We start from the raw sequence: 19720 nt of genomic DNA on the forward strand, positions 1-19720 counted from the left end.
GATGTGTGGATTATTTCCAAGTAAGAAGAAATAACTGAAACAAATTGCTGAACATAAATGTTTTTGGTTGGCTTCTTAAACATTTTTTTTTTTTTGAGACGGAGTCTCGCTCTGTCGCCCAGGCTGGAGTGCAGTGGCGCGATCTCGGTTCACTGCAAGCTCCGCCTCCTGGGTTCACGCCATTCTCCTGCCTCAGTCTCCTGAGTAGCTGGGACTACAGGCGCCCACCAACATGCCTGGTTAATTTTTTGTATTTTTAGTAGAGACGGGGTTTCACTGTGTTAGCCAGGATGGTCTCAATCTCCTGACCTTGTGATCCGCCCGCCTCGGCCTCCCAAAGTGCTGGGATTATAGGCGTGAGCCACTGCCAACTTGGTGCGTGGGTGGGGAGCCAGTGAGCTGGGAATGCTGACTGGTCAGAGATGAAATCATGGAGAGTCGGAGCTGTCTTCTTGCAGAGTCAGTTCTGGGTGGGGGCCACAAGACCAGATGAGCCAGTTTATTGATCTGGGCGGTGCCAGCTGATCCATCAAGTGCAGGGTCTGCAAAATATCTCAAGCACTGATCTTAGGAGCAGTAGGGAGGGTCAGAATCTTTTAGCCTGCAGCTGCATGACTCCTAAACCATAATTTCTAATCCAATGGCTAATGTTAGTCTAGTCCCCAGGCAAGAAGGAGGTATGCTTTGGGAAAGGGCTGTTACTCTCTTTGTTTAAACTATAAACTACAAACTAAGTTTCTCCCAAAGTTAGTTCAGCCTACGCCCAGGAATAAACAAAGACAGCTTGGAGGTTAGAAGCAAGATGGTGTCGGTTAAGTTAGATCTCTTTCACAGTCTCAGTCCTAATTTTGCAAAGGTGGTTTCCCCCGAACTCTCCATCTCTACCTCCTCCCACCAGGGCTCAAAATCACCAGGACGGGGCAGTCTGACTGATAATGTCTTTTCATTCATTTATTTTATTTATTTTGAGATGGAGTCTCGCTCTGTTGCCCAGGCTGGAGTGGAATGGCGCGATCTCGGCTCACTGCACCAGGTTCAGGCGATTCTCTTGCCTCAGCCTCCTGAGTAGCTGGGATTACAGGCACGTGCCACCATGCCTGACTAATTTTTGTATTTTTAGTAGAAACAGGGTTTTGCCATGTTGGCCAGGCTGGTCTCAAACTCTTGACCTCAGGTGATCTGCCCACCAAAGTGCTGGGATTACAGGTATGAGCCACCTCGCCCAGCCCAGGGATTTCTAACTATTCTTCCACCACCCCGGCCGCCACACGCTGACCCACACATACATTGGTCATGTTACTTTGGTCATGTCATCTGCTTTCTTTAGGCCTTAACTTTGTCATCTGTGGATAAGTGAGTCAAACTAGAGAATCTCAGAAAGTCTCCTGGACTCCAAAGCCTGATGACATCTCGTCACACTCTGCTCTAGACTCCTCCCACCCTCAGCCCCAGGAAAGAGGGACAGACATGAGGATAGTCAGTGTTTTGGAAACAAGCCCACGCCTGTTTTTATACCCTGGACTCCTCCCAGAGGCCTGACATTTTTGTTACCCAAGCCTCACCTCACTGATATTTTCCAACCAGAATGGGGGCTAAATGGTCTGAAGAGAGAGAGACTTATGTTAATTAAAAGTATGAGGCAGGAGCCAGTGTGGTAGCTCTCTATAATTGCAGCACTTTGGGAGACTGAGGCAGGAGGATATCTTGAGGCCAGGAGCTTGAGACCAGCTTGGGCAACATAGCAGGAGCCCATCTCTATCAAAAAAAAAAAAATTAAAAAAAAAAGTGTGAAGCAAGTTGGTCAAGCAGGGGGTGCCTGTGGGGGCTGGATGGCAGGAGCAGATCTGGGGAGGCACCGTGGATAGGACAAGGCAGGATGGGGTGGGGCATCCTCCCAGGAGGAGCAGGGGGAGGCACCATGGTTCTCTATGAATGTATGGGCTAGATTACCTGTGTCCTATTTCTTTTTCTTTCTTTTTAAGATGGAGTCTCGTTCTGTCAACCAGGCTGGAGTGTGGTGGCACGATCTCAGGTCACTGCAACCTCTGAGTCCCAGGTTCAAGTGATTCTCCCTGCCTCAGCCTCCCGAACAGCTGGGATTACAGGTGCCCATCACCCCATCTGGCTAATTTTTGTATTTTTCAGTAGAGATGGGGTTTCGCCATGTTGGAAGGCTGGTCTCAAACTCCTGACCTCAGGTGACCTGCCCACCTTGACCTCTCAAAATGCTGGAATTACAGGGGTGAGCCACTGTGCCTAGCCCCTGCGTCCTCTTTCTCAGCTTCTGGGTGAATGTTCTGGGGCCCAGGGCCTGACTATGGGGTGACACTAAGTTCAACAGAGCCATTGCCCATTCCAGCCCCACCTTACCCCAGGAAAAGCCTCCTCACCGCAGTGACCACATCCCCTTGGGTTGCTTTGGAAACAAACACTCCCCGGGGGCAGGCGAGTTGGGGCACAGTTGCCCAGCAACAGGCGGTGCCCTCCCTTCCGCCTTCATCTGAGGCCCGGCCTCTATGTCTGAAAGGCGGACTGCCCTGCACCTTCCGAGCCTGCATCTCTTAGTGCGGCACCAGGAAGAGCGGCTCTAGGAGGGAGAGGCGCCCAGGGACTGACCCAAGGTGAGTTGAGGGGTGCAGGAGGCCCCTGCAGATGGAGGATGTGGGGGACAGAGAGAGGTATGCGGAGACAAACAAGAGAGATAGAGACAGGCCAGAGCCTGGGCAAAGCTGGGGAGCCTGGGAGGGGTGCAGAGGCGCCTCCGGAGGCCTGGCCTGGCCTGGCCCGGCAGCAGATTCCATCATTCCACGGAGCCTATGAGAACAAGATCAAGTCCAAGGAGACTGGTGAGGGGCGAAGGAGCCCTAAGGGGCCAGCAGAGGTGGCCGGCGGGAGGCGGTAGGGGAGACACACACAGGGGAGCCGGTGGGAGGGGAGGTTCTCATTTCTTCACCCGCCACTTCCTCTCTAGGCCTGAGCAAGACTTGAGGGGGCCGAGTGGGAAGGAAAGAGGCCCTCAAGACCTTTCTGGTTTGAGGCACCCTGGGGTCTGGGAGGGAAATGGGGCTTCTGGAAAGGCCTGGAGAGCTGGGCAAGAGGGCCTGGCTGTGCGCATAGGTAGGCTGCCTGTCCTCCCGCCCCACCTGGCTCACGCTTACCCTTTCTGGTCCCCCTTGCTCCTCTGTCTCTCCAGAATGTTCTTTTTCTTTTTTGAGAAAGGGTCTTGCTCTGTCACCTAGGCTGGAGGACAGTGGTGCAATCTGGGCTCACTGCAGTCTCGAACTCCTGGGCTCAAGTAATCCTCCCACCTCAGCTTCCTGTGTAGGTGGGACTACAGGTGTGAGCCACCATGCCCAGCTAGTTTTTAAATTATTTATAGCGATGAGGTTTCACTGTGTGTCCAGGCTGGTCTTGAACTCCTGGGCTCAAGCGATCATCCTGCCTCGTCCTCTCAAAGTGCTGGGATTCCAGGCATGAGCCCCCGAGCCCAGCCCCTCTCCCAGGCTTTCCTGGACACCTGCTGCCTCTCTCTCATCTTGGTTGTGCCCCCCCTGCCTCATTTACTTCCTCTTCTCACCCCATGTCTCCCAGATGCCGTCGACTCCAGAGCCGCCCTCTGGGCGGGTGGAGGGGCCCCCGACGTGGGAGGCAGCCCCATGGCCCTCACTGCCCTGTGGGCCCTGCATCCCCATCATGCTGGCCCTGGCCACCCTGGCTGCGCTCTTCATCCTCACCACCGCTGTGTTGTCTGAACGCCTGTTCCGCCGCGCTCTCCACCCAGACCCCAGCCACCATGCACCCACCCTGGTGTGGCGCCCAGGAGGAGAGCTGTGGATTGAGCCCATGGGCACCCCCCGAGAGCGCTCTGAGGACTGGTATGGCTCTGCGGTCCCCCTGCTGACAGACCGGGCCCCTGAGCCTCCCACCCCGGTGGGCGTCTTGGAGGCCCGAGCAACTGCCCCACATGCCCCCTCAGCCCCAAATTCTGCTCCCAGCTCCTTGGGCCCCCAGACTCCACCGGAGGTCCCAGCCCGGAGCACCTTCTGGGGTCCCCAGCCCTGGGAGGGGAGACCCCCCGGCATGGGCCTGGTGAGCTGGGCTGAACCCGAGCAGAGGCCAGAGGCCACAGCCCAGTTTGGGAGTCCCCAGGTCAGGAGGCAGCGGCCATGGAGCCCGGATCCCGAGTGGGGCCTCCAGCCACGGGTCACCTTGGAGCAGATCTCAGCTTTCTGGAAGCGTGAAGGCCGGACCAGTGTGGGGTTCTGAATTCCCAGGGTTCCCCAGAGACCCCTGAGGAAGGCCCTGCCTCAGTGGGACCAGGGACCCCAGCGTCCAGCATTAGGATTGAGACTGCCCCAGGGAAGATGCCCCTCCCAGGCCCCTTCCACCAGAGTCCCCCTCCCCAGGTCGGGGTGGTGGCCAGGCTGTGTGGACTAGGGGAAGCCGAGCAGTGCCTCTGCTCAGCTGCCTCAGCTGTGGTTCAGAGACCTGGGGGTGGAGCCAACACCAGGCCAGAAGCCTTCAAGATCGCATCAAGATAAAGAACCCAAGGTACCAGATAGGCAGGAAAAGGCATCGACCACCACCTCCACCTTCCCTCAGTATTTACCGAAGCCGCCAATACCAAAGAGAAAGGGTCCCGCGGTGCTGAACAGCCTCGGTGTGGCGATGACAGCTGGCAGGAGATGACAGGAATCCAGTTTCCCAGAGGCACAAATCCTGTTCTTCTTGGCCACTCACCCACTGTGAGGTCCTCTAGGAAAATACACAAAGAGAGGACCAGACCAGGCAGAGGAGCATTTTGTTTCAAATGAACTGCGGCTTTGACCCCCAAAGTGCAAGGAGGAACTGTGCTGGGCCAAGCTGGAGCGGCGCTGTCTTGCTGGAGTGGGGACCTGGAGTCAGAGAAAACCCACAGGCTCCCTGCCCCTCCTCCTCCATCTGCACACGCCTCAGCTTAGGACCCTCACCACTCCATGGTGAGGAACGCCATGGCCAGGGAGAACTGAGTTTCATCCAATGTGGAGAGGAGTCCCAGAGCAGGGCAGCTCCCAAACTGTGCCCTCTGATCATCGTCCCTTCCAGCTTGCTGGAGTGTCCAGAGAGACAGATTTGCCACAAGCTAGGCTTACTTATAATGCTCCACCCCATAGAAATGGGACCCCAAGTACCCGATCTTCCCTTTAGGAGAGGCAGGTGGGTGAGCAGCAGATGTAGTTTCCATTTCCCCGGAGGTCTAATTTTCCAAACTTCACCTTTTTTTTTTTTTTTTTTTTTTTTTGAGACAGAATCTCAACTCTGTCACCCAGGCTGGAGTGCAGTGATGCAATCTCAACTCACTGCAGCCTGGATCTCCTAGGCTCAAGCAATCCTCCCACCTCAACCTCTAGAATAGCTGGGACTACAGGTACATACCACCACGCCCAGCTAATGTTTGGATTTGTTTGTAGAGACAGGGTCTCACCATACTTCCCAGGCAGGTTTCCAACTCCTAGGCTCAAGTGATCCAGCAGCCTTAGCCTCCCAAAACGCTAGGATTACAGGCATGAGCACTGCACCCGGCCACTTTTTTTTTTTTTTTTTTGAAACAGGGTCTCACTCTGTTGCCCAGGCTGGAATACAGTGGCACAATCTCAGCTCACTGCAACCTTGAACTCCTGGGCTTCAGTGATCCTCCCACCTCAGTCTCCCCAATAGGTGTAACTACAGGCATGTACCACCACACCTGGCTTTTTTTTTTTTTTTTTTTTTTTAGAGATGGGGTCTTGCTGTGTTGCCCAGGCTGGTCTTGAATTCCTGGGCTCAAGAGAGCCACTCGTCCCCAAGTCCCAGAGTATTGTGATTACATGAGCCACCATGCCCGGCCAAACTTCAGCCTTGAATATTAGTAATTTTGCCATATTAGTTTACCACCTGTACTATTATTTGCTTTATGTTTTTCTTTAAATTGGCTCAGTATTCACTTATTAAAATTATTGTAACAGGACTCTTTTTTGGTATCACTTCTGTAAATGGAAAATCAGTCTCTTTTGCCATCAATAGAAGGTAAAAGATGAAAATAAATATAATGTAAACAAAATTGTTAAGATCTAAATTCTGTTCCCTGCTGGAAGCATTGACCTAAAACTCAGCTGTGTTTTTTGGTTTGTTTGTTTTGTTTTGTGATGGAGTCTCGCTCTGTTGCCCAGGCCGGGGTACAATGGCATGATCTCTGCTCACTGCAACCTCTGCCTCCCAGGTTCAATCGATTCTCCTGCCTCAGCATCCCGAGTAGCTGGGATTACAGGCGCCTGCCACCACGCCCGGCTAATGTTTGTATTTTTAGTAGAGACAGGGTTTCACCATGCTGACCAGGCCAGTCTCGAACTCCTGACCTCAGGTGATCTGCCCGCCTCAGCCTCCCAAAGTGTGGGCATTACAGGCGTGAGCCACGGCGCCCAGCACTGCTCTTTGTTAACAAGAAAAGGGAATGATGATCTGCAAGTCAGAAAGTGTTAGGTACTCTAGCACCACACTGAGACCTTCTGGAAGTGCTGAGGCAGACAGACAGCCCTGCACAGGGGGCGGGATGCTGTATTGTTTAATGCTGGCCGGGAAGTTCACCCATAGCCAGGAAACGCTCGCTTCTTCCTGCACAGCGGGCTAAGGAGCGCTTGGAGCCTCTCATCCAATCCCTTGACCTCCCCTCTGATTTTTGGGATGTTGGAAGTTGATGGAGCAGCCAGAAGCCCCAGGCAGAGGGACTGAAAGCCTAGTCCAACCTCTTCCCCCAGGTGTACTCACTGGCCAGCATCCTAAGTACTGTTTCTGAGCTGGGCACTGGGAGGGGAGGAATCAGACCTGGGCCCTGCCCTCAAGGAGCTCACAGTCTCTAGCAGCAGAGTGGGGGACAAAGGTAGGGGTGAGCTAAGATATGGACACAAAACTGACACCAGGTAGAGACCAGGGCCCTGTCCCATCTCTATCACTCATGAGCTGGGTAACAACATCCCTTATCATCACCATCAGCTGACAGCACTGGGTTGTAGGGACTCTGCCCACGAGAAGTGAAGAGACCTCAGAGAAACAGAAGATATAGGCAGGAGTTCAGAGGTTAGATGCTTCCATGCTATGGGCTCCGGAAAGGCACTGCAGTGTGGAAGAAATACAGGGACAAGGCCCCGGTTCATGATCTGGCTCCATCACTTTATTCACTTAGAGACTTCAGAAACGAGAGTTTTGTATTATGGGGCCTCATGTGCTTTTTTCATGTACAAAAAGAGAGCTGAAAGTTGAACAAGATGTTCTATTGGGACTTTTCTAGCTGTGACATTTAAGGATGAGTGAAGGGGGCCAGCCCCTCCACACCTGTGGGTATTTCTCATCAGGTGGGATAAGAGACTGAGAAAAGAAATAAGACACAGAGACAAAGTATAGAGAGAGAACATTGGGCCCAGGGGACCGGTGCTCAGCATACGGAGGACCCGCGCCGGCACTTGTCTCTGAGTTCCCTTAGTATTTATTGATCACTATCTCTACTATCTCAGTGAGGGGGATATGGCAGGACTATAGGGTAATGGTGGGGAGAGGGTCACCAGGAAAACACGTGAGCAAAGGCCTCTGTGCCATAAATAAGTTTAAGGAAAGGTGCTGTGCCTCAATTTGCACATAGGCCAGATTTACGTTTGACTTTACACAAGCATCTCAGTGCAGTAAAAAGCAGTATTGCCGCCAGCATGTCTCACCTCCAGCCATAAGGCGGCTTTCTCCTATCTCAGTAAATAGAATGTACAATCGGGTCTTACACGGAGATATTCCATTCCCAGGAACGAGCAGGAGACAGATACCTTCCTCTTATCTCAACTGCAAAGAGGCTTCCTCTTTCACTAATTCTCCTCAGCACAGACCCTTTATGGGTGTCGGGCTGGGGGACAGTCAGGTCTTTCCCTTCCCACAAGGCCATATCTCAGGCTGCCTCAGTAGGGAGAAACCTTGGACAATACCCAGGCTTTCTTGGGCAGAGGTCCCTGTGGCCTTCCGCAGTGCATTGTGTCCTTGGGTACTCGATACCGGAGAATGGCAATGACTTTTACCAAGCATACTGCCTGCAAACACATTTTTAACAAAGCACATCCTGCACAGCCCTAAATCCATTAAACCTTGAGTCAACACAGCACATGTTTCTGTGAGCACAGGGTTGGGGCTAGGGTTATAGATTAACAGCATCTCAAGGCAGAATAATTTTTCCTAGTACAGAACAAAATGGAGTTTCTTATGTCTTCTTTCTATATAGACACGGTAACAGTCTGATCTCTCTTTCCCCCACAATGAGTAAAATGAAAGATGGTTGGATGGATGGGTGGATGGATGGATGGATAAATAAATTAATGGATGGATGACTCGATAGATGGATGGATGGATGGATGGATGAATAAATGGATGGATGGATAGATGGATAAATAGATGGATGAATGGATGGATGGGTGGATGGATGGATAAATGGATGGATGGATGAATGGATGGATAGATAATGGATGCATCGATACATGGATTTGTGCATGAGATCTTCCTGAGGCAGAGTCTAACTTGCTATCTGCAGAGTCATCTTTATATTTCCAGACCCAGAACATGGTCTAAAACATAATAGGAGCCTAATGAATGGGGAATGAATAAGTTCATAGATTAACAGATGCATTCGTTTTACTCTTTCTTCTTTTTATTTTAAACCGCTCCTATCACTTTTTTTAGATGTATTCAATGACCAGAATCCCGCTTATTTTTAACACCATCTTATTTCTTTCTCATATTGATGCCTTCTTTTACATCTTTAGAAATTTAAACTACACTTGCTGTATGGTTCTTTACCAAATAATGCTATTCTCTGGAGTTTTGGAATTGGAGCTAATCCTGCTATATGCTGTGTCTGCTTACTGTCATTCATGAAGATTGTTTCCTCTTATGTTTTGTAATTTTGAGCTGTGAATTCAGCTTCAGCAGGGCGTTATCAGTGGGAACGTACATGCCCGCCAAGGTTCGAAGAGGTTTCATATCTGCTTCTGCCAAGAGCTCTTCATGGGTGTTACCAACCCTGGACTGCATTATTCTTATTATTATTATTATGTATTTTTTAATTTTTTTGAGACAGAGTCTCGCTCTATTGCTTAGGCTGGAGTGCAGTGGTACGATCTCAGCTCTCTGCAACCTCCATCTCCGAGGGTCAATCAATTCTCCTGCCTCAGTCTCTTGAGTAGCTGGGATTACAGGTGCCCACCAACATGCCCAGCTAATTTTTGTATTTTTAATAGATATGTAGTCTCACCATGTTGGCCAGCTGGTCTTGAACTCCTGACCTCAGGTGACCCGCCCGCCTCAGCCTCCCAAAGTGCTAGGATTATAGGCACGAGCCACCTCACCTGGCCTGGACTATATTATTTGTTGACATTTGGGCTTCCCAGACCATGCAGATGATGTAAACTTGAACCCCAAATCCAAGTGAGGTCAAGCCTTTGGTTATGAATTCTCAAAAGAGACTGTTTATTGTCACCAAATCTCAGAGTGAAACAGACAAGGTCCTTTTATGCTTCCTGAACTGGAGGCAGATTTTTTTCCTAGTTTACTCTTTCATCAAGGATGTCACCCCTTAAGGGTACAAGCTTTCTATTAGTGTCTATGTTTTCAGTTCCCCAGACAAGGCCTCATCTCCAATCTCTAGGTAGGTGTAAAGCCCTAGGCCCTTCAATGCCAAGATCACAGCCACCCAGCAGCTTGCACAGCTCTAGTGTTTGATGTCCTCTTCATGCCTCATGGGGATTTCCTTTCTTTCTTGCAACTAAGCTGCACATTTTAAAGGATGTTTGGTTTTATGCAGCGCTTCTAGATGCATAGTGTTGAGGACATGCTTATCAGGTTATTCCATTCACAATATCACTGAAAAAGCTACTTCCCCATATAAATAAGTTTATATCTCTCCCACCTTAAAACAACCAGCCAACCAACAACTCTTTTTTTTTTTTTCCAGAGATGGGGTCTCACTCTGTCACCCAGCCTGGAGTGCAGTGGTGTAGTCACGGCTCACTGCAGCCTCAACCTCGTAGGCTCAAGCCATCTTTGCCTTGGCCTCCCAAGTACCTGGTTACAGGTACATGCCACCAGATCCAGCTAGTATTTTGACTTTTGTAGGCATAGGGTCTCACTATGTTGCCTAGCCTCAAGCGATCCTCCCTCCTCAGCCTCCCAAAGTGCTGGGATTACAGGGGTGAGCCACCGTGTCCAGCTCCAGCAACTCATTCCCTACCCCTCACACACAGCACGACCTCTCACCTCCTTCACAGCCAAATGTCTGGGAAGAGCCATCTGTCCCAGCAGTCTACACTTTCTCATTTTCCCCTCTCTCTGCAACTGGTTGTAGGCTTCCAGCACTCTACAGAAACGACTGCCATTAAAATCATGACCTCCTATTTTAATCAAAGGACACTTTCAAGCCTCCTGCAGACAACATTGGACGCTTCTGGAAATGTTCTCTCCCCATGGCTCTGTGGCTTTACACACACCTGCTTTCCCTCCCTGCTCCCCAGCCGTCCTCCCTGACTCTCTTTGCTGGCAGCATGCCTTCTCAGAGGTCAGTCCTGGGCTGCTTCTCCCCTCCCTCTGCACTCCTTCTGGGAAATTTCAACCAGGACCAAGGCTCCAATTGCTATCTCTCTTTTTTTTTTTTGAGATGGAGTTTCACTCTTGTTGCCAAAGCTGGAGCACAATGGCATGATCTCAGCTCACTGCAACCTCCGCCTCCTGGGCTCAAGCAATTCTCCTGCCTCAGCCTCCCAAGTATCTGGGGTTACAGGCGCACATCACCATATCCAGCTTTTTTTTTTTTGAGATGGAGTCTCCCTCTTGTCTCCCAAGCTGGTGTGCAATGGCATGATCTCAGCTCATTGCAACCTCCACCTCCCAGGTTTGAGCAATTTTCCTGCCTCAGCCTCCCAAGTAGCTGGGATTACAGGCGTCCACCACCACACCCGTGTTATTTTTATATTTTTAGTAGAGACAGGGTTTCAACATGTTGGCCAGATTGGTCTTGAACTCTGGACCTCAGGTGATCCGCCCGCCCCGTCCTTCCAAAGTGCTGGGATTTCAGGCGTGAGCCACAGCGTCCAGCCTAATTTTGTATTTTTTTACTAGAGATGGGGTTGCACCGTGTTGGTCAGGCTGGTCTTGAACTCCTGACCTCAAGTGATCCACCCACCTCAGCCTCCCAAAGTGCTGGGATTACAGGCGTGAGCCACTGCACCTGACCCCAATTGCTATCTCATACCCTGATGATCCCCATGTCTCCATCTCCAACGGTGGCAGATGTGGTCCTCCTAGATCTATTCTCCCATTATTTTAAAGGAACAGCACTACCTCTGATATGGTTTGGCTGTGTCCCCACCCAAATCTCATCTTGAACTGTAGTTCCTGTAATCCCCACGTGTTGTAGGAGGCAATTGAATCATGGGGGCGGTTACCTCCATGCTGTTCTCGTGATAGTGCGAGTTGTCACAAGATCTGCTGGTTTTATAAGGTGCTTTTCCCCCTTTTGCTCAGCACTTTTCCTTGCTGCCGCCATGTGAAGAAGGATGTGTTTGCTTCCCCTTCTGCCATGACTATGTAAGTTTCCTGATGCCTCCCCAGCTGTACTTAATTGTGAGTCAATTAAACCTCTTTCCTTTATGAATTACACAGTCTCGGGTATATCTTTACTAATAGCATCAGAATAGACTAATACAACCTCTTCTTTGTTTCTTTCTTTTTCGAGACAGAGTCTTGCTCTGTTGCCGAGACGAGCGCTATGGTGCAATCACAGCTCACTGCAGCCTCCACCTCCTCAGGTTCAGGTAATCCTCCCGTGTCAGCCTTCCAAGTAGCTGGGACTACAGACATGTGCCACAACACCTGGCTAATTTTTGTATTTCTTGTAGAGATGGGGTCCCACTATGTTGGCCAGGCTGGTGTTGAGCTCCTGGGCTCAAGTGATCCACCTGCCTCAGCCTCCCAAAGTGCTGGGATTCCAGCTGTGTGCCATGCACAATGCCAGCACCATTATTTTTAACTGGGCTTGTGGCCACCCAGAGGAAAAGCTGCATTTCCTAGACCCCCTTGTGGCTAAGGGCATCCATATGACTGGTTCTGGCCCCTCTTCCCCACTCCTCTTTCTGTCTCCTGCTATTTAGAATCCAGACAGGATGGTGAGATATCGTGGACAAGGGCAACATCCCAGGGTTGGCTGAGCCAGGAGATGGAAGGAGCCTGAATCCCTGTGGCCAGCACAGCAGCCCTAAACTGCCTGCCTCAGTGTAATTACACAACAGAGAACTAACGCTTTCTTTTGTATAAATCACTGTCATCCTGGGTCTCTGTAACATCAACCCACACCTACATCTTAACCTGTGTCTGTCTCCTGACTTCAAACCCTATCTCTCTAACAGCCGCCTCAATATCCCCCTGTGAAGACCTCAAAATTATCTTAGGATGCGTGACCACCCCCACCAAGCCTGATCCCCTCCTTTCTCCTCGGCTCCTTTCTGCCCCGTCAGCACCTCCAAACACCCCTAGCTTCTGCCTGCTTCTCCTCGTGCTTACTTCTTCCACCCTGGTTCTGCTCCACCCATTGCTCCTAAAGTGCGCCTAAATAGTCCCTGTCTCCATTTTCCACATTGCACCTGGAGTAAGCCTCAAAAAAAAAATGCTTAGAAGGGTTGGATGTGTGGCTCGCACCTGTAATCCCAGCTACTTGGGAGGCTGAGGTGGGAGGATTACTTGAGGCCAGGAGTTCGAGACCAGCCTAGGCAACGTAGCGAGACCTGGTCTCTACAAAAAATTTATATTTATTTATTTTATTTATTTTAATTTTTATTTTTTGAGACAGAGTCATGGTCTGTCACCCAGGCTGGAGTGCAGTGGTGCAATCTTGGCTCACTGCAGCCTCCACATCCCGAGTTCAAGCGATTCTCCTGCCTCAGCCTCCCAAATAACTGGAATTACAGGTGTGCACTAGCACACCCGGCAAATTTTTGTATTTTTAGTACAGACAGGGTTTCTCCATGTTGGCCAGGCTGGTCTCCAACTCCTGACCTCAGGTGATCCACCCGTCTAGGCCTCCCAAAATGCTGGGATTACAGGTATGAGCCCCACACCTGGTCAGGTCTATACAAAAAAAAATTAAAAATAAATTAGCCAAGCATGATGGCTCATGCCTGTAATTCCAGGAGGCTGAAGAGGAGGATTCCTTGAGGTCAGGAGTTCAAGGCTACACTGAGCTATGATCATACCACTACACTCCAGTGTGGGTGACAGAGAACTCATCTCTAAAGAAAAGAAAAATACTTAAAAGATTTTCCAGCTCCTGATCATTTCAACAAACACTCTCTTCCTTTTGGAACATCCATCTTCCTCCCTCCCACTACTTTGTCTTGGCTAATTCTTACTCTTTAGGTCTCAACCTAGCTGTCACTTTCTAGGGCTGTCTTCCTTATAGTCAAAACTAGTAGAAAATGAGGCTATCTGTAAAGTCTAATGTGGACCCTGTGTCATTATGAATGCCCTAGGCTGCAAGTAGCAGAACAATGACTAACGTAATGAAGTCATAAAGTGTGGAGAGCTGATACATGGAGCATGGTGGAATGGTGGGTTGGAAAAAGTTTAGGGGCCAGGCACAGAGGCTCATAGCCTGTAAGCTCAGCACTTTGGAAGGCTGAGGCAGGAGGATCACTTGAGACCAGGAGTTCGAGACCAACCTGGACAACATGGCAAAACCCCATCTCTAAAAAAAGAAAAAAACAAAAATTAGCCAGGCATGATGGCGTGCACCTGTAGTCCCAGCCACTCAGGAGGCTGAGGTGGAAGGAACACTTGAGGCTGAGGGGTCAAGGATGCAGTAAGCTGTGATCACATTATCACACTATTTCACTGCAGCCTGGGTAACAGAGAGAGATCCTGTCTGGGAAAAAAAAAAAAAAAGGCAGGGCATGGTGGCTCATGCCTATAATCCCAGCACTTTGGGAGTCCAAAGTGGGTGGATCACTTTGGTTTCCTTTGTTGTTGTTGTTTTGAGACAGAGTCTCGCTCTGTTGCCCAGGCTGGAGTGCATAACTGTAAGTTTCCTGAGGCCTCTCTGGAAGCTGAGCAGATGCTTCCTTTACAACCTGCAGAACCGTGAGCCAATTAAACCTCTTTTCTTTATAAATTACCCAGTCTCAGGTATTTCTTTATAGCAGTGTGAGAATGGACTAATGCAGTGTGCAACCCACACACATCTGACGTCAGAAGCAGGCTGTGAGAGTTTCAGGTGAAACTGAGCTTGTCGTTTGTACTCATTTATTTTAGAAACCAAACTTGAAACTGAAAAATCTAAAACACGACTTAGTGATATAATAAATTATGAAAATATTCTATCATAAAAACAAATGTGGGGCCGAGTGCGGTGGCTCACGCCTGTAATCCCAGCACTTTGGGAGGCCAAGGCAAGTAGATCACCTGAGGTCAGGAGTTTAAGACCAACCTGGCCAACATGGTGAAACCCCATCTCTACTAAAAATACAAAAAATTAGCCGGGCATGGTGGGGCACACCTGTCATCCCAGCTACTCAGGAGGCTGAGGCAGGAGAATCATTTCAACTGGGCAGGCGGAGGTTGCAGTGAGCCAAGATCGCACCATTGTACTCCAGCTTGGGCAACAAGAGTGAAATTCTGTTTCAAAACAAAACAAAACAAAAACAAATGTGGGCATTTCAAGTAAAATGAGAATACTCCTTTTGATTTGATGTTAGCCAAATATTTGGTGAGTTTTTTTTTTTTTTTTTTTTTTTTTTTTGTTGAGACGGAGTCTCGCTCTGTTGCCCAGGCTGGAGTACAGTGGCCGGATCTCGGCTCACTGCAAGCTCTGCCTCCCGGGTTCACGCCATTCTCCTGCCTCAGCCTCCTGAGTAGCTGGGACTACAGACGCTCGCCACCTCGCCCAGCTATTTTTTTGTATTTTTTACTAGAGACGGGGTTTCACCGGGTTAGCCAGGATGGTCTTGATCTCCTGACCTCGTGATCCGCCCATCTCGGCCTCCCAAAGTGCTGGGATTACAGGCTTGAGCCACCGTGCCCGGCCTTGGTGAGTTTTATGACTTCCCTTTCTCTGCCTACCTCCAACCCAGCTATTGGGTGTTTCTCTGTTGAACAATGTTAGCACTTCACTAAAGACTGCTTCCTGGATGTGAGGGCGATCTGGCTGCAACATCTGTTACCCCATTGATCGCCAGGGTTTATTCAGCTGACCTGGCTAGCTAGGTGGGTGTCCTCTTCCTCCCTCACCGCTCCATGTGCAACCTCCTGAAGCTGTGTGCTCAGTCGAAGAGGACAACCATCCCCGATAGACGAGAACCAGTCTTCTGTCAAGGGCATACAAGTAGCTGTGCTCCCCTGCTAGACCCTCCCAACAAGCTCTCGAGACTGCTGTCTGTCAATCTGTATCTGGAGTTGGAAAAAAGAAAGAAAAAAAAGAACTTGTCCCAGAGTGTTCCTTACCAAGTTATAAATTAGTTGTAATTTGGAAAGGGAACATTCTGTGGTAGATACTGATGGAAAATTCAAAGATCAAAATAATAAAGGATGTGTTTTCTGAGAAAACTTGCATTCACATTGTAGTTTTACTTTTGTTTTTGTTTCTGTTTTGAGACAGGATCTTGCTCTGTTGCCCAGGCTGGAGTGCAGTGGTGCGATCTTGGCTCACTGCAGCCTTGACCTCGTGTGCTCAAGCAATTCTTCCATCTCAGCTGGGACCACAGGTGCATGCCACCATGCCCCAATAATTTTTAATTTTTTGTAGAGATGAGTGTCTCACTATGTCACACAGGTTGGTCTTGAACTCCTGGGATCAAGCGATCCTCCAATCTCAGCTGCACAAACTACTGGGATTACACGCCTGACCCAGAACAAATTAAAAACTAAATATATATAAATCTCTCTCTCTCTCTCTCTCTCTAGATATATATATATATATATCTCTACGTATAAAAGCCAAACAAGACAAGCCTGGGCCACATGTGGCTACATGTGGCTCATGATCTGTCACCTGGAGGTGTCTTTCTTTTTTTGAGACGGAGCCTTGCTCTGTTACCCAGGCTGGAGTGCAGTGGCGCAATCTCGGCTCATTGCAACCTCCGTCTCCCAGGTTCAAGCGATTCTCCTACCTCAGCCTCCTGAGTAGCTGGGATTACAGGTGCTCACCACCTTGCCTGGCTAATTTTTGTATTTTTATGTGTATATTTATTTATTTATTTATTTATTTGTGACTGAGTCTCGCTCTGTCGCCCAGGCTAGAGTGCAGTGGCACAATCTCGGCTCACTGCAAGCTCCGCCTGCCACCACGCCTGGCTAATTTTTTTGTATTTTTAGTAGAGAGGGGGTTTCACCGTGTTAGCCAAGATGGTCTTGATCTCCTGACCTCATGATCCGCCCACCTCGGCCTCCCAAAGTGCTGGGAGTACAGGCATGAGTCACTGCGCCTGGCCTATTTTATTCATTTATTTATTTATTTTGAGATGGAGTCTCGCTCTGTTGCCCAGGCTGGAGTGCAGTGGTGTGATCTTGGCTCACTGCAACCTCCACCTCTTGGGTTCAAGTGATTCTCCTGCCTCAGCCTCCTGAGTAGCTGGGACTACAGGCGTGTGCCACCATGCCTGGCCAACTTTTTGTATTTTTAGTAGAGATGAGGTTTCACCGTGTTAGCCAGGCTGGTCTCAAACTCTTGACCTCCTGATCCACCCACCTCAGCCTCCCAAAGTACTGGGATTACAGGCATGAGCCACCGTACCCGGCCTGTTGGAGATGTCTTCTAAACACAACTGGGGGCAGTCATGGTGTTCAAGACCAACCTGGGCAACATGATGAAACCTCTTCTCTACAAAAAAATACAAAAATTAGCTGGGTGTGGTGGCAGGCACCTGTAATCCCAGCTACTTGGGAGGCTGAGGCAGGAGAATCGTTTGAACCTGGGAGGCAGAGGTTGCATTCCAGCCTGGGCAACACAGCAAGACTCCGTCTCAAAAAAATAAATAAAATAAAATAAAATAAATAAACACAATTGAACAAGCTCCCTTGGAAGTTTCCTGAAGTGGCTGTGGAGGGACCATCCTTATCTTGGCCTTTGGTGGTGAGAGCTGGGGAGCCTGTACTCAGATGGCTTTAAATCAGGGTGTCTCCAACCTACGTGCTATTAACATGTTGGGACAGCTGTGCTATTAACATGTTGGGACAGCTGATTCTCAATCGTAAGAGGCTCTCCTGCATGTCCCAGGATACTTAGTAGCATTTCTGGCCTCCACCCACTAGGTGTCAGAAGAATCCCCCTAGCTGCCATAACCAAAAATATCTCCCGACATTCCCAAATGTCCCCTGGGGCCGGGGGAGAAAGGAACAAAACCCACCTATCTGAATGAAGCATTTTAACCAATTAACAGACCTGCCCATGGAGCTTGCAGCCAGTTCAGGAACAGGCCTCCTGGGGAACCAGACCCACCCGGCTGCCAGAGAGATCCACTTGGGTCTCCTCTTCATTTCAATGCCACCAGAGAGGAGTAAGATTAATAGCAGATGGTTGGGTGCAGTGGCTTACACCTGTAATGCCCGCACTTTGGGAGGCTGAGGTGGGTGGATCACCTGAGGTCAGGAATTTGAGACCAGCCTGGCCAACATGGTGAAACCCCATCTCTAGTAAAAATACAAAATTAGCTGGGCATGGTGGCACGTGACTGCAATCCCAGCTGCTCAGGAGGCTGAGGCACAAAAATTGCTTGAACCCAGGAGGCAGAGGTTGCAGGGAGCCAAGATCACTTGGCTGCAGCCTGTAATCCCAACACTTTGGGAGGCCAAGGCAGGCGGATCATGAGGTCAGGAGATCAAGACCATCCTGGCTAACATGGTGAAACCCCATCTTTAATGAAAATACAAAAAAATTAGCTGGGAGTGGTGGTGGGCGCCTGTAGTCCCAGCTACTTGGGAGGCTGAGGCAGGAGAATGGTGTGAACCCAGGAGGCAGAGTTTGCAGTGAGCCGAGATCACGCCACTGTGCTCCAGCCTGGGCAACAGAGCGAGACTCCGTCTCAAAAAAAAAAAAAAAGAAAGAAAGAAGAATAGCAGAACACTAGCCCTGGAGGAAAGGAATGAATAAGATAATGCACCATGAACCAAGAAGAGGCTTCCGGGAAGATGCTGCAATTGGAGAACAAGACAAAGTTCTGGACGTTACAAATATGATTGACCAAATTAAAAAATCCATCACAGCCTGGACAACATGGCAAAACCCCATCTCTACAAAAAATAAAATAATTAGCCGGGCATGGTGGAGTGCATCTGTACTCCCAGCTACTAGGGAGGCTGAGGTAGGAGGATCGCTTGAGCCCAGGAGGTTGAGTCTGCAGTGAACTGAGATTGCACCACTGCACTCCAGCCTGGGTGACAGAGTGAGACCTTGTCTCAAAAATTAATTCATTAAGTTAAATAAAAAAGTAATCAAAGGAAGTTATGGGTAGAAAAATTTTGAAATACCTCTCAGGATGTAGAGCAAAATGCCAAAAAAAAAAAAAAAAAAAAGGAAAATATGAAAGAAAAGAGATGGAGGATCAATTCAATCCATATTTGTTTAACAGAAGTTCCAGAAAGAGAGAACATAGCTGGACGTGATGGGACGTGCCTGTGGTCCCAGCTACTCAGGAGGCTGGGGCAGGAGGACTGTTCGAGCCTGGGAGGTTGAGGCTACAGTGAGCCGTGATGGGACCACTGCACTCCATCCCGGGCAACACAGCATGACCTTGTCTCAAAAATTCAAAACAAAGACAAAACTCAGAAAGAGAGAACAGAGAAAATGAAGGGGAGGGAACAACGAAAGAAGATTCCATTTGATTGAGAGATATTTCAAGCAGAGGAGTCTCTGCAAGTGGTCCTCACCTCAGCAGACCCTGGAATCACCTGAGGAGCTTTGAAACCACTGATCTTTCCTGCTTCCAGCCAAGATGGAGTCACAGGGGCTGGGTCTGCCCACCTGTCTGAAACTATCATCACCACCACAGTGACAAAAACAGACCCAATACATGGAACAACGGTGTTCAAAACGCTGAATATCAAGCAATGAGAGAAAGTAACAACAGCGATGAAATCCTAGAGAGAAAAGACATCAACAGCGCTTTTAGGACTGCGCGGCTTACCGCTTCGAGAGCGTTTCCAAAGTGTGGGGCAGGGCAAGGGGGATGTGGATTGGAGCCCAGAGAATTTGCAAAGTGGAGGAAATGGAGTGGCTGAGTCCAAGGAGACCACAGCAGCTACAGCTTAGATAATGGAACACCTACAAGACAGAGCTGCACAGAGAACCCCAGAGAACTTCAGAGGATTCAGCAAAGAACTAATCAGCACGTGTGTGAAGAAACTCTTCAAGGCCAGGGAAAGAACCAGCTGAAAGGATTTGAGGAAGCAATGCCCAAGATTCACACAAGGCAGGGCCAGGACCTCTTACCACCAGCCAGCTGGAAAAACTGATCATTCGCTAGGCATGGGGTGGAGCGCTCAGGAAGGTCTTGTCTCGGTACTGGGGAATAATTAAACCTAGACTTCTGGTGCAGTGGCTCATGCCTGTAATCCCAGCACTGTGGGAGGCTGAGAGGGTGGATCACTTGAGGTCAGGACTTTGAGACAAGGCCAGGCAACACAGCAAGACCACATCTCT

The 19720-nt window shown here is 49.5% G+C and overlaps 1 protein-coding gene across 1 annotated transcript; it reads left to right on the forward strand.

Annotated features, from left to right (window-relative positions):
- Positions 1-296: 296 nt before the first annotated feature.
- C5H16orf54 (chromosome 5 C16orf54 homolog) lies at positions 297-6063 on the forward strand. Its single transcript, XM_007989926.3, has 2 exons — positions 297-2621; positions 3592-6063. The coding sequence occupies exon 2, from the start codon at positions 3592-3594 to the stop codon at positions 4264-4266; it is 675 nt and encodes a 224-aa protein (XP_007988117.3). The 5' UTR covers positions 297-2621; the 3' UTR covers positions 4267-6063.
- The last annotated feature ends 13657 nt before the right edge of the window (positions 6064-19720 follow it).

Source organism: Chlorocebus sabaeus, chromosome 5 (genome assembly GCF_047675955.1).
Source record: "Chlorocebus sabaeus isolate Y175 chromosome 5, mChlSab1.0.hap1, whole genome shotgun sequence".
NCBI classification, from domain to species: Eukaryota; Metazoa; Chordata; class Mammalia; order Primates; family Cercopithecidae; genus Chlorocebus; species Chlorocebus sabaeus.